At 51.2% G+C, this 13,119-nt stretch overlaps 1 protein-coding gene across 1 annotated transcript in view; it reads left to right on the top strand.

The window, feature by feature from the left end:
- The window catches only part of COL22A1 (collagen type XXII alpha 1 chain), a 219,267-nt gene that overhangs the window by 18,839 nt on the left and 187,309 nt on the right, over positions 1-13,119 (top strand). The window contains exons 2-3 of the mRNA XM_043880230.1: positions 3,742-3,904; positions 7,454-8,020. Coding sequence (XP_043736165.1) covers positions 3,814-3,904; positions 7,454-8,020 — 658 coding nt within the window. The 5' untranslated portion in view covers positions 3,742-3,813. The remainder of the gene's footprint in view (positions 1-3,741; positions 3,905-7,453; positions 8,021-13,119) is intronic.

The following is a 13,119-nucleotide window of genomic DNA, read 5'->3' on the forward strand; positions in this document are numbered from 1 at the left end:
AACCCACTCCGGTATTCTTTCCTGGAGGATCCCAGGGACAGAGGAGCCTGGCGGGCTACAGTCCATGGGATCACGAAGAGTCACACTTCACACGACTGAAGTGACGTAGCATGCACACACGCACAGGGGCCCTTGGATGGTGATGGGCTGAAGAAGCAGGTGTGGTTGGAGTCCCTGCCCTGGCTTCTGTTACTGATGTGGCCTTAAGGTCGTGCTAAAGCTTTACTTGCAGGTTTCTTTCTTTCCTTTTTTAAGATTTATTTGTTTATCTTTGCTTTCACTGAGTCTTTGTCACTGTGCGCCAGCTTTCTCTAGTTGCAGTGAGTGGGGGCTGCTCTCTAGTTGCGGTGGGCTGGCTTCTCATTGCCGTGGCTTCTCCTGTTGCATAGCACAGGCTCTAGGCACACGGGCTCAGCAGCGGTGGCCCTCCGGCTCTAGGGTGCTGACTCAGCAGTTGTGCACATAGACTTAGTTGCCTCGCAGCATGTGGGATCTTCCCGGAGCAGGGATTGAACCCGTATCCCCTGCATTGGCAGGTGGATTCTTAACTGCTGGACCACCTGGGAAGCCCTTACTTGCAGTTTTCTTATTTAATCCCCTTGCAGCAACCCTGTAAGGTGGGTTCTGTCTATATCTCACTCCTCAGTGAGGATGCTAAGGCGCGGAAAAGTTAGGTCGCTCTCTGAGATTGCAGAGCTGGTGACTGACGGGGATTCACACCACCAGGCACTCTGGGTTGAGGCTCCACCCTCCTGACCTCCCTGCAAGATCTGATCCCACCTACATCTGCCCCCATCAACGGAAGCTGCTTTTCTCTTAATGGCGCTGGCGGGTGATGGAGCTCTGAGAGGGCTGAGCGTGCTGACCTGTGGCCTGGGATGTGGGGTCAGGCGGTCCTCAGCCCCGGTGTGGGGATGCTCCTGGGTTGTTACAGAATCTGCTGCCTGTTTCACAGTCAGGCCAACCAGTCCACCCTCACTAGAGAGAGCCACTCCTGAGATCTCTTCTTCTCATAAGGACACTAATTTATCGTGGGGAACACAACCTCATGACCACCTGTAAACCTGCGTATCTTCCAAAAGGGGCTTCCCAGGTGGCTTAGACCGTAAAGAATCTGCCTGCAGTGCAGGAGACCTGGGTTCAATCCCTGGGTTGGGAAGATCCCCTGGAGGAGGGCATGGCAACCCACTCCAGTGTTCTTGCCTGGAGAATCCCATGGACAGAGGAGACTGGTGGGCTCCGGTCCATGGATCGCAAAGAGTCGGACACGACTGAGCAACTACCACACACACACACCTTCCAACGACCCCATTTCCAAACACCATCACACTTGGGATTGAGGTTTCAACATGTGGATTTGGGGGGACATGATTTAGTCCAGAGAAAAGGGCCTGGACAAACATTTGTAGATGGTAGGTGAAGAGAAAGGGAGGGTGGGAGGTTGCCAGGAGGGACCACTCAGCACGCCCCAGGATCCACTGGGCCCTCCATTCCCCTAAACTGTCCTCTGCATTCAGTGTCCTGTGGATGCTGTGACAAATCATAGAACAATTTAAGCAATGCAGATTTATTATCTTAAAGTTCTCAAGATCAGAATTCCAAAATGGGTCTCACTGGGCTAAAATCAAGGGGTTGGCAGGGCTGTCCCCTTCGAAGTCCAGAGGGGAGAATTCATTCCTTGCCTCTTCCAGCTTCCAGAGGTCATCTGCATTCCTTGGCTTGTGGACCCTTCCTCTGTCTTCAGAGCCAACAATGGCTGAGCAAGTCTTTCTCAGGTTGCCGTCTCTGTGTTCTGACCCAGATTCTTTCTTTTGTAAGGACCCTTGTGATTACATGGAGCCCACCCAGATACTCCAAGTTATCTCCATGTTTTAAGGTCAGGTGATTAGCTATGTATATTTTTTAGCATTAACTTATTCTTTTTTTTTTTTTTTAATTTCCTTACGTATTTATTTGCTGTGCTGGGTCTTCGCTGCGATGTGTAGGCGTCTCCAGTTGCAGCGCACAGGCTCTCTAGCTAATAGGCGTGTGGGCTCAGCAGTTGTGGCACACAGGTTTAGTTGCCCTGTGGCATGTGGGATCTTCAATCCCCAACCAGGGATTAAATCCATGTCCCCAGTGTTGGAAGACAAACCCTTAACCACTGGCCCACCAAGGAAGTCATGATCTGCAATCTTAATTCCACCTGTAACTGTCATCCTTCCTTGCCAGGTAGTGTAACATATTCACAGAGATAAGGATATGGACATCGTTTATTAGGTTTATTGTAATAAAAAGTATATAACTTAACATTTACCATTTTAAGTGTGTGACTCAGTAGCATCAGGTTCATTCAGATATTGTATAAACACCAGCACTATTTCTGGAACATTTTCATCACCCCAGACAGAAACCCTATAACCATAAAGCAGTAACAGAAGATGTCTCACTGCGTATTTAGGCCTTTCTTTAATTCCATTCAGCAGTGACTTGTGGTTTTCAGTATACAAGTCTTGCACCTCCTTGGTTCAGTTTATTCCTAAGTATCTTATGCTATTTTTTGATGCTGTTGTAAATAAAATTCTTTTTCTTAATTTCTCTATGGATTGCTCAATTGATATTGGACAGAAATGCAGCAGATTTTTGAATGTTGGTTTTTTTTTTATTCTGCAACTTTGCTGAATGTGTTTATTGGTCCTAATGGCTTTTTGTGAGTTGTTAGGGTTTCTTACACGTGGGAACCATCATCTCACCTTCTCTTGAAGTGGTCACAGGGCGGTCCCCCTCCTGTTCCTGAGCCCCATACCCACCCCCTCCCCATCAGAGTCATTGAGCCGACCTTGCCCTGGCCTATGTCTTACCTGTCTCCCAGGTGTCAGTGGGCATGGATTTGGTGACATTCATCTGCCTGCCCTGAGAACCTGGCACTTGAGGGCCACGGGCAAATATTTTTGAATGAATAAAGCAGTGGTAACATCTATAAGCAGTTTCCTTTTCCTGGATCTTGGTGTTAGCAATGACAAACAGTTTTTGAAATGGCCATCCACATGAAAATAAAATACACAAAATGGGAAATAATTTTGTTAATAAACCTCAATGGATCAAAGAAATGCGTTGAAAGCAAGAAGGGATGTTGAGTTAGCAAAGATGAAAGGAGTGGTGCCACTCTGTGCGGCCAGGTACGCAGTGAGGGGGGCACCCACACACACCCCTGGCCGGAGGCAGCAAAAGCAGTGCAGCCTTGTTGCAGAGCAGTTTGACAGTTCTTACCAGGGCCCTTTCAAAACCAAGTATTTTCCTACAAATACTTACAAATTTCCTACGCCCCAAGTATTTTCCTACAAATCTATTGTAAGAAAGTAAGTGAGTATGAGCAAAGAGATGTCCTCTTGTGACATGCTAAACAAATAAAGCAGCCTATTAATGTCTAAAAGTAGAAAATACGATCAGAATAATGATGTTAGTGTCACAGGTCATAGCCTTAGGGAGCAGATAACATGAGGCCTGTAGGTTCTTAATTAATTTGCATCTGCTAATGGATGGATGGGGACGGGAGAGATGGATGAATCAGGGATCAGGAGGTAACACTGAGCTTTGTTCTTAGAAAGTCACACCTTTGGCTGTGTGAAAAGTTGAGTCTCAGCAGTGAAGAGGGTTGGGAGGCTGGGTCTGAGGAATTCCTCCCATGAGGGGATCCAGAGGTTATTTCTGCAGCTTCTCAGCTCAAGGGCCCTCCTGTAAAGGTGTTCTTTCTCCACACAGGACATGTTCCAGTAGACCCTCACAGCGTCTCTTTCTGGCCAAGAAACGCTTGTTTCCAAGCACGAGAGAGCCATGGGTTGCCCGCGAGGGAGCTTCGAGGCCTGCCTCCTGTGGATGCTGCTGCTTTGGAGTGGGGACTGCGGCTGTCAGGCCCAGAGGGCAGGTAGGGCTGTAGGCAGCATACAGAGCCGTGAGTGTGTGTCCATGCGTGTCTGGGTGTGGGCCGGGGCTGAGCTAGTGTCAGTGTGTGTGAGAGTGTGGGTCATCCCAGGTATGGTGTCCACTGTCCCCCAGCCAGTGGGAGTCACAATCAGCCATGCCGCTGGGGCGTGTGCACTTGTGTGAGAGTGAACACACGTCTGCAGTCGATCACATAACATGTTGTGCCACAGCCTGAGGGGCACTGAGTGCCCTGGAGTCCAGCCTAAAGGGGTGGCTGGGCAGTGAGCGGCCAGGAAGTGGGGAAGTTATGGGAGCAGAGACAGCCCGGGTGGGAGGGGTGAGAAGTGACGGGACGGCTTGCCCACCCGTCTGAGGGCCTCCTGGGAGGAGTCACGGTCCGTGGGGGACCTGGGGAAGGAGTCCGGGATGGGAGCGGGTCGGTCTATCATGGCACCCAGCCCCGAGCCTGCACGCCGCGTCCTCAGTACACAGCTGGACCTGGTGAGACCAGGGAGAGAACTGTCCTGGATGGCTGGGTGTGAAACGCTGCCCCATTTTACAGATAAGGAACTGAGGCAACACATGCACAGTATTGGATAAAAACTATGTAAACTGCAAGGATTTACTGTGCAGTCCAGGGGACTATATTCAATATCTTGTAGTGACTTATAATGGAAAAGAATTTTTTAAAAGACTATAGATCAATACATAAATATGCATAAGCAGATCACTTTACTCTAACCCCTGAAATGAACACAATATTGTAAATCAACTATACTTTGATGTTTAAAAATGTTGGGAAAAAAAAGAGGCCCCCCCATACCCCACCCCCACCCCTGTGAGGTTGAAGGAATGGGCAGGGCTGAGCTAGAGTCAAGCTGTTTATCTGGGCCCTCCAAGGAAGAGGAAAAACAAACAACAAGCCCCGAAGGCTTGCATTTCTCCATCACTTTACAAAGGTCTATTCTGCCTGCGACTCACAAAGCCCGGGTAGCTAGAAAGACAGTGAGGAGTGTGGGCATCCTGTTTTCCATGTGGGGAACACAGGCCTTCTGAGGAGATTTCTGTGCCCCCCGGAACAGCCGCAAGTACCCAGTTGGCACCAGGATTATCAAAGTTAGAAGTGGGAAGGCCCGAGGACCTTCTGTCTCCGCCCTCATTTCACAGAGTGGAAAGCAGTCTGCGGGGTCACAGGGCCCCTGCGGGGTCACAGGGCCCCTGCGGGTGGCAGGACCAAGGCCAGAAGCCAGGGCCCCTCCCGCCGCATTGCCCTTCATTCTCATCTGCCTGCAACCCCGCCTGTGCCCTGGCCTCCAGGAGAAAGTGGCCCCGTGGTGAGGCCTCCCGCACGAATGAATCTTCTGCTGCCTACAGCCACATCACCTCAAGGGTTAGAGCCGTGGACAGCAATCATCCTGATCAGGCTGGGACATCACGGTCCCAAAGGCAAAAGGATGACCTTTTGTGTCCAGGGGAAAAACTCCCCAAGAGTTTTCTCTGAGTCCACACATCTGGGCAAATACACTTCAAAAGCTCTAATCCTGTTAGGGGATCCGTTCTGTGAAGGCAGGGGATCACCTCGGCTTCTCAGCCAATTGGCCTTGGATTTTAAAAAACTAGAGGGGAAGGTAGACGTGGCAAATTCAAAGGGAGCATTAGAGCAGGGTGGGATAAGGACGTATGTGTGTGTGTGTGTGTGTATAAATATACCTAGCTTTATTATTTCTGTTTTTTGAACTCAATGCATTGTGTGTAAACCTAGGATCATAACTACACAGAACTACAAGGTAATACAATTCACTCATGGCTCTGCTTGCCAGAAAGAAGCAATGGTTCTTTTTGGAGCTTCTCTCCTCAGTACACAGTTGTATACACACACACACACACACACACACACACACACACACACACATGCTTTTCATACCTAATGATAGATGATAGAGTGGAAAATGTATCCACGTTGGTAAATACGGCAATGATAGAGTGGAAGGTGTATCCACGTTGGTAAATACGGCCATCACTGTGGTGGCCGCCTGGCATTCCACTGAATGATGCAGGCGGAATATTATTTAAGTGGTCCTTATGCGTACCCATGAAGGCAGGCTCCAGGATTTTGCTTGGCAATGCTGCCATGAACTTCCTTACAGCTTTATTGTTGCCCTTTCTATTTATCTGCTGGTTTTCTTTGAGTAAATCACTGAACCTGGAACTGGTAGATTCAAAGATACAAGGCTTTTAGGACTCTGATGATGGGGGTGACAAACCCTAGTCACTTCTTGAGCCCACAAAGGCATTCTCCTTATATCCTCACTGGCCACCACAGTTAATATTTACCAACTGGACGTTTTAACAAAGCGAGATCTCACTTTTTTTTAAACTTTTATTTTCACTGATCAACTGTCTGTGCCAGGTATTTCCAGAAGCCTGATCCGCTGCTCCTGTTGTCATGGCCAAGACTCAGATTCTGGAAAAATCGAGGCAAGGGCATGTTGATGATTCCCCTGTCTACTTGTGCAGCACTTTGAAGTTTAGAAAACACTTTTCCTCCTATTATCTAACTGTAAAATGGGGACCAGCAAGCTCTCCACACAGGGCTGCCCTGTGGATCAGAAATAAATTATAGTGCTGCATTTTATTTAATCAAAAGTGTCATATAGCTTATATAGAGTTTATATTTGTAAAAATATGAGCATATTTTTATAAAGCACCGTAGACTTTCTAAAATATATGAATGCAATCCATTTTATATGATTTCTAATAGTGAGACACTGTGAACTGTTTGACTATCTGACAGGAGAGGACTGGCTAAATAAATTATGTTCATCCCTGTGGCGGAATCTCTGCAGCCATGGAAACCAGCATTATCACACTGGAAATGGGCTCCTGGCCTATCGAGGGATGCTGGGAACCAGCTTATATATCAGTGCCACTGGTACAGGCTTCTGCCAACAGCATAAATAAATACACCGTGGGTTAGCAGTAGTTATCTCTGCCCAAATGGAAATATGAGTGTTTGAAGATTTTTTGGATTGCCTTCTGCAGGTTTGAAAGACAATGAAGTCACTTTTGAACCAACATAGTAGGAGGAGTTAAAGAAACTGATAACGGTAGTCAGTAGTGTTATATGACTGTTATTCACTTACATGAGTATATCTATAAACTATATATAATCATATATACTTATGTACAGTAAATAATATATAATACATATAGTTATGTTATTCACTTATATAAATACATATTAACTATATAATTATCTATGGTATATAATATATAATTATATGTTATTCACTATATATATATATGTGAGTGTACATATTAACTATATATGTAGTCAGGTGAACTTGACAGCAATCTTGGGGAGACTCCCCATCACATGGCCTTTAGGGAACCGAGGTTGGAGCTTTAAGGCGGCAGCCCAGCCCCCCTCCTTTCCCTCCGCCCCCTTCACCCCGCAGAGTGCGCGGGGCCTGGAGGCAGGTCTGGGGGACCCGGATGACCACGCCCCCAGCCCCCTGCAAAGACCCTACCTTTCCCGTTGCCCCTGTAGGTTGCAAAACCGTCCACTACGACCTGGTGTTCCTGCTGGACTCCTCCTCGAGCGTGGGCAAGGAGAACTTCGAGAAGGTCCGGCAGTGGGTGGCCAACCTGGTGGACACGTTCGAGGTGGGCCTGGAGCGCACGCGGGTCGGCGTGGTGCGCTACAGCGACCGCCCGGCCACGGCCTTCGAGCTGGGCCGCTTCGGCTCGCGGGCCGCGGTGCGCGCGGCAGCCCGGCAGCTGGCCTACCACGGCGGCCACACGCACACGGGCGACGCGCTGCGCTTCATCACGCGCCACAGCTTCACGCCGCGCGCCGGCGGCCGCCCCGGGGACCGCGCCTTCAAGCAGGTGGCCATCCTGCTGACTGACGGCCGCAGCCAGGACCTGGTGCTGCCCGCCGCCGTGGCCGCGCGCCGCGCCGGCATCCGCATCTTCGCTGTGGGCGTGGGAGAGGCGCTGCGCGAGGAGCTGGAGGAGATCGCCTCCGAGCCCACCGCGGCGCACGTCTTCCACGTGTCCGACTTCGACGCCATCGACAAGATCCGGGGCAAGCTGCGGCGCCGCCTGTGTGAGAGTGAGTCGGGCCGTGCCCAGGACGGGCGGGGCAGGGGGAAGACCCGGCTCTCGGGCAGAGGTGGGCCTGAGGATACCCGGCGGCTGCTCTGCTGCTCAGAAACCAGGAAACCCATGCGCACCCACCCCCAGGGCCCCCTGGGCCCTGCGGCTTGGGCCCTGAGTCCAGGCAGTGGGTGCGCACCCACCCCCAGGGTCCCTTGGGCCCTGCACCTCGGGCCCGAGTCCAGGAAAAGAAAATTCAAGAGGGCTGAGTCCTAAACCCTGCCCAGTCTCAGAGTTTGGTTACGTGTCTCTGGTCGGAGCTTCATGCATACTCAGAGTTTGGTTACGTGTCTCTGGTTGCAGCTCCATATCTGCCATGGGGACCATGCACTGGCTTCTCTGGGCCCTTGAGTCAGAGCAGGTGCTTGCAGAGGCCTCGCCCAAGCACCTGCTCACAGAGGTGAGAGATGTGGGGTCCTGCCCCTCTCCTGAGGTGTCACAGTGAAAGATCATGGAAGAACGGGGCACAGACCGCCTCTAGGAACTGTCCCCAGGAAGCCCGAGGCAGCCATTTCAAGATGATGGCGCTGCTGGTCCCAGAGGCCAGGGGCTCTTAACCTGTTGCTCTCTGAGATCACCCGGGGCCTCCGAGTTATTTGTCTGGAATCTTGACTGTGGCTGGGGCTGGGGGGATGAGAGAGGGAAGAGTATGTGGGTGGGGGTGGGGGGGACAACTGCGCAGAGAGCCAGTGGCCCCTAGGGCTCTGACCTGGGCGGCTGACCTCAAGATTCTAGTGGGGTCATCCTGAGGCCAGCCCCCTCTCCAGGACAGGAGGGGCTGGAGTGGGTTTCTCCTGCGCCAGCCTTTCCCCAGCTTCAGCCTGTGCCTGCTTCACTGGGGTGACGTTCCTTCCTTGCTGATAACTTCTCCCTCCAGGGCCCCGGTGGGGGCAGGGAGCAGTGTCAGCCTCTGTTGTACTGAGCCCTGGATCAGAGAGCCCCGAGGGTCCCACCTAGGCAGGGGCAGGAGTCTGGGGCGATGGAGGAGGGACTGACAGTGGGAACAGCTGGCTGGGGCTGCAGGGACCTGGTCTCAGGGATGGGCTGGCCTTGCAGCTAAGCCATGTCTGAGACTTGATGCTTCTCTCCGTTTCTTTAGCACTCTGTGGCGTTTTCTCTGTGTTGACTCTCTTAATCTCTACTTACTTATTCATAGTTACTTACCGGGAATCTGTTTTTTATATAGCTTTGTGCCGATTTTTGGGTCGCTAAAAAAAGATAAAACACAGCCCTTGCCCTCAGGCTTTCCTCATCTGTTGTTCTTAAGTCTCTTAAGTCATGTCCGACCCTTTGCGATCCCATGGACTGCAGCACGCCAGGATCCCCTGTCCTTCATCATCTCCCGGAGTTTGTGCAAACTCATGTCCATTGAGTCGGTGATGCCATCCAACCATCTCATCCTGTCATACCCTTCTCCTGCTGTCTTCAATCTTTCTCAGCATCAGGGTCTTTTCTAACGAGTTGACTCATCACATCAGGTGGCCAAGGTACTGGAGCTTAAGCATCTGTCCTTCCAAGGAATATTTAGGATTGATTTCCTTTAGGATTGACTGGTTGGATCTCCTTGTAGTCCAAGGCATTCTCCAAAGTCTTCTCTAGCACCACAGTTCAAAAGCATCAATTCTTCGGTGCTCAGCCTTCTTTATGGTCCACACATGACTACTGGGAAAACCATATCTTTAACTATATGGAACTTTGTTAGCAAAATAATGTCTCTGCTTTTTAATATGCTGTTTAGGTTTGTCATAACTTTTCTTCCAAGGAGTAAGTAAGCGTCTTTTAATTTCATGTCTGGAGTCACCACCTGCAGTGATTTTGGAGCCCAAGAAAATGAAGTCTGTTCCTCATCTAGATGTTGGTAAAGACACCAAAAAAAAAAAAAGAAATGTGGTGGGTGAGGTCCTGCTGTGGTTTTGGTGGATAGTGACCTTGAGAATGAGGGAGGGCTTCCTGGAGGAGGTGGCGCTTAGACAGTGTAGAAGAAAGAGTGCGAGCTTCAGGATTAGATGGCAACGTTTAGTCAATGAACTATAATGATTGGAGGAAAGGAACAGAGTGGGGGCTGGTGGCTTTGTGTGATTGTCAAGGCCTGGATAAAGGGGGCCTTGTGTGCATGGGGAGGCATTGAGGATTCTGGGCAGGACACGACATAGTCAGATCTTTGTGGAGAAAGGAATGCTGGCTGGATAGCAAGCCCACTCACAAGACAGCTGTGCAACTTCAGAGAATGGTGTTAGGGGTGGATGCCCAGGCCCATTTTTACAGATGAGGAAAGGGGTGCCCAGAGGGTTAAGGGACGCTCACCTGCTCCATAGGGTGCAATTCACTGGCCGTGGACTTCCATTGTGACTTCATTTGACCCTTGTTACAGCCTCCTAAGATACAGATGCTCCCCTTCTTGCAGAATGCTGAGATCCAGAGGGGCATAGCTGCAAGGCCTATGGGGCCCTCAGCAGAAGTCCAGAGAGATGAGTGCACCACATGGGGAAGAGGAGGAAGGGAGGATGAACTGCTCCGGCAAGGCCGGGTGGAGACTTGATCTAGGTGCATATGGCATATGGCCAGAAATATGCTGACAAGAGGCAGGCGCTAGGACCCAGGTCCAGCCAAGTTGCAGTCATCCAGCCTGGTGGCTCAGGGTCTGTGAGCACCCAACTGACCCCCACTCTGGCATTTCTTCATCCTGGCAGCCTGGGTTCAAAGTGGTTCTTTATCTTGGCAGAGCAGAATCTAGATTTTGAAGAGGTTCCCCCTCCCAGGGAATGGTTTGAGGAATGGTTTGGAGAACCCTGGAGAGGTCAGGTCACTGGATCGTGTTGCCCAGTTAATAAAATGGCAGTGTGGGCCCAGAATCTGGGCCGTCAGCCTCTGCCCTCATCCCCCGGTGCCCCTGGAACACAGATTTCACTACCACTGACCCTGGGTCTGAGTCAGGGAGAATGATCACAGGTAACAGCAGACCCTGCGTTAACTTGCTTAAAGAGTAAGGCACATGGACGCCACCCAGGATGCAGAGGCTAGCGGTTGGGTGGCCCCGAGCAGAGACCAGACCCTCTTTCTCTCCTGTTGCTCTGCCCACTCTCCGTGTTAATTCTGTTCTTGGCAGACTTGTGTGTCAGGGTCCAGCAGTGACCAGTGTGGACGGAAGAGATTCTGATGAGGTTCTGTTTGGAGAAGACTGAGGTTGGGGGGAGAGAGGGAGGCCCCAGGAACCAGCGGCGGGAGCGGGGACAGCAGGGAGCCGGGGCCCCTGGGTGGGGAGGGCCTGCCCATCACGAGCTCTGGTCTCCTCGTCTCGGGGAGGATCGTGGCTGCCCACTCAGCAGTGACCCAGAGGGAGCAGGAAGGGGGTCCCTGCCTCACTCCCTCCTGCCTGGCTGGCTGACCTCATCCCATAGCAGCCAGTGAAGGGGCCAGGTGACATGGGCCCTAGCAGGACAGAGAAAGAGCGGGTGTGAGTTGGACCCAGGAGAGGAACGGGTGACCCCACAGGCCTGGAGTCACCTAGCTGGATGCCTGTAGGCTCTGTGACTGTCCCCAGCCGATCATCGTAACCTCGGAGTGAAAGCAGGCTGACTCTCTGGGCCTGAACCACAGGACCCTGTTTGACATTGTGGAGTTACCACCTCTCCTTCCCCAAGGAAAGGGACAGGAACACCAGGGACCAGACCCCAGGGGAAAGGATGCCGGTCCAGCCCGCCAGCATGTCGCACGTCTGCTGTGGAAATGTCAGGAGAAAGTCAGGACTCTCCTTCGGCAGGCTTCTCCACTTGCCTGAATGGAGGGAAGAGTCGAGTTATTCTTAGTCATCTGAAGGGAATCCGGCTTGTAAATACAGCTGGAGGCTGAGAGGGTCCGCTCTATTCTGGAGACTCAGGAAGCAAAATCTCTTCACAATTGCTTCAATTAGAAACAAAGCAAAACAAAACAGAAGAGCGAACAGTAACATAGTGGAAAGCATGTGGTGGATTAATCAGGGAGCCCCGCAGCGTCCAAACAGCCAGAAGCCCCCTTGGCACAGGGAGGGCACCTGCAGGTGATTCATGGTCTGAATCCGGGCTGTTCCCACAGGGGCTTCTCACTGATGACCTGGGAGATCTGAGGGTAACGATACGGGTTTCCAGTGTCGTGATCATTCAGTCTGTCCAATCCACTCATTCATTTATTCATTCAACAGCCATGGTGGATTCACACTAATCTGTCCATTCATTCAGCTTCAACCCAACCATGCATTGTAGTCTGCATTGGTTCACTTTAGTCCATCCGTCTGTCTGCGCATTCATTCATTCATTGAACAGTCACACGCTGGGTGAGTCCTCTGCCGGGCACATACCAGGTACCCAGGATGCGGTGATGCAGCTGATGTCCTTCTTGTCCTCGGGAAGCTTTTTCTCCTGGAGGCAGCAGGGAAGTGACAGATTATTATACCACAGACTGTGCATGCTGGTTGCCTCCTGCAGTTTGAAATTTCTGTTAGTTTGTCTGTATCAGAGCTGCCTTCACCCACGGAATAGAATCCTCACCAGGGAAAGGCTGTTCCTAGGGGTACCAGTGCCTGGAACGGAGCCTAGGATGGGGGAGGAGCTGCCTGAATGTTGTTGAAAAAGAAATCAGGGGCAGCAGCCTGCAGTGGATTCTGTGCTGTGCATGTCGGAAGCAACTCACGCAATGATCTACTGCCTCCCAAATGCAAAGATGAAGCATATTCAGCAAATCTGAAATCATAGCCAACAATAACTGTTTCCCTTGTGTGTATGTTGGTGAGCAGAGAGGAACGACTAGATGCTGAAGGTTGATGAATGTCTGGAAAAGGCAGGCTGGGGAGTTGCGGGGGGGGTGAATCATACTTGCTCCCTACAGCAGATTAGATCCAGGGGAGAAGGACCCCAACCTGACTTCCCAGTGTGGGGGGAGAGGTGAACAGCGCTCAGAGAGCCCGCTGTTCTCTGAGCACCAAACATTTTGAAGGCTGGGGAGGATATTCGCGTTACACTCACGCTGTGTTCTCACCCAACCCAGCTGGGGTGGGGGAAGGGGCGGTGTCAATGCTCACAT

This window comes from Cervus elaphus, chromosome 21, assembly GCF_910594005.1.
Source record: "Cervus elaphus chromosome 21, mCerEla1.1, whole genome shotgun sequence".
NCBI lineage: Eukaryota > Metazoa > Chordata > Mammalia > Artiodactyla > Cervidae > Cervus > Cervus elaphus.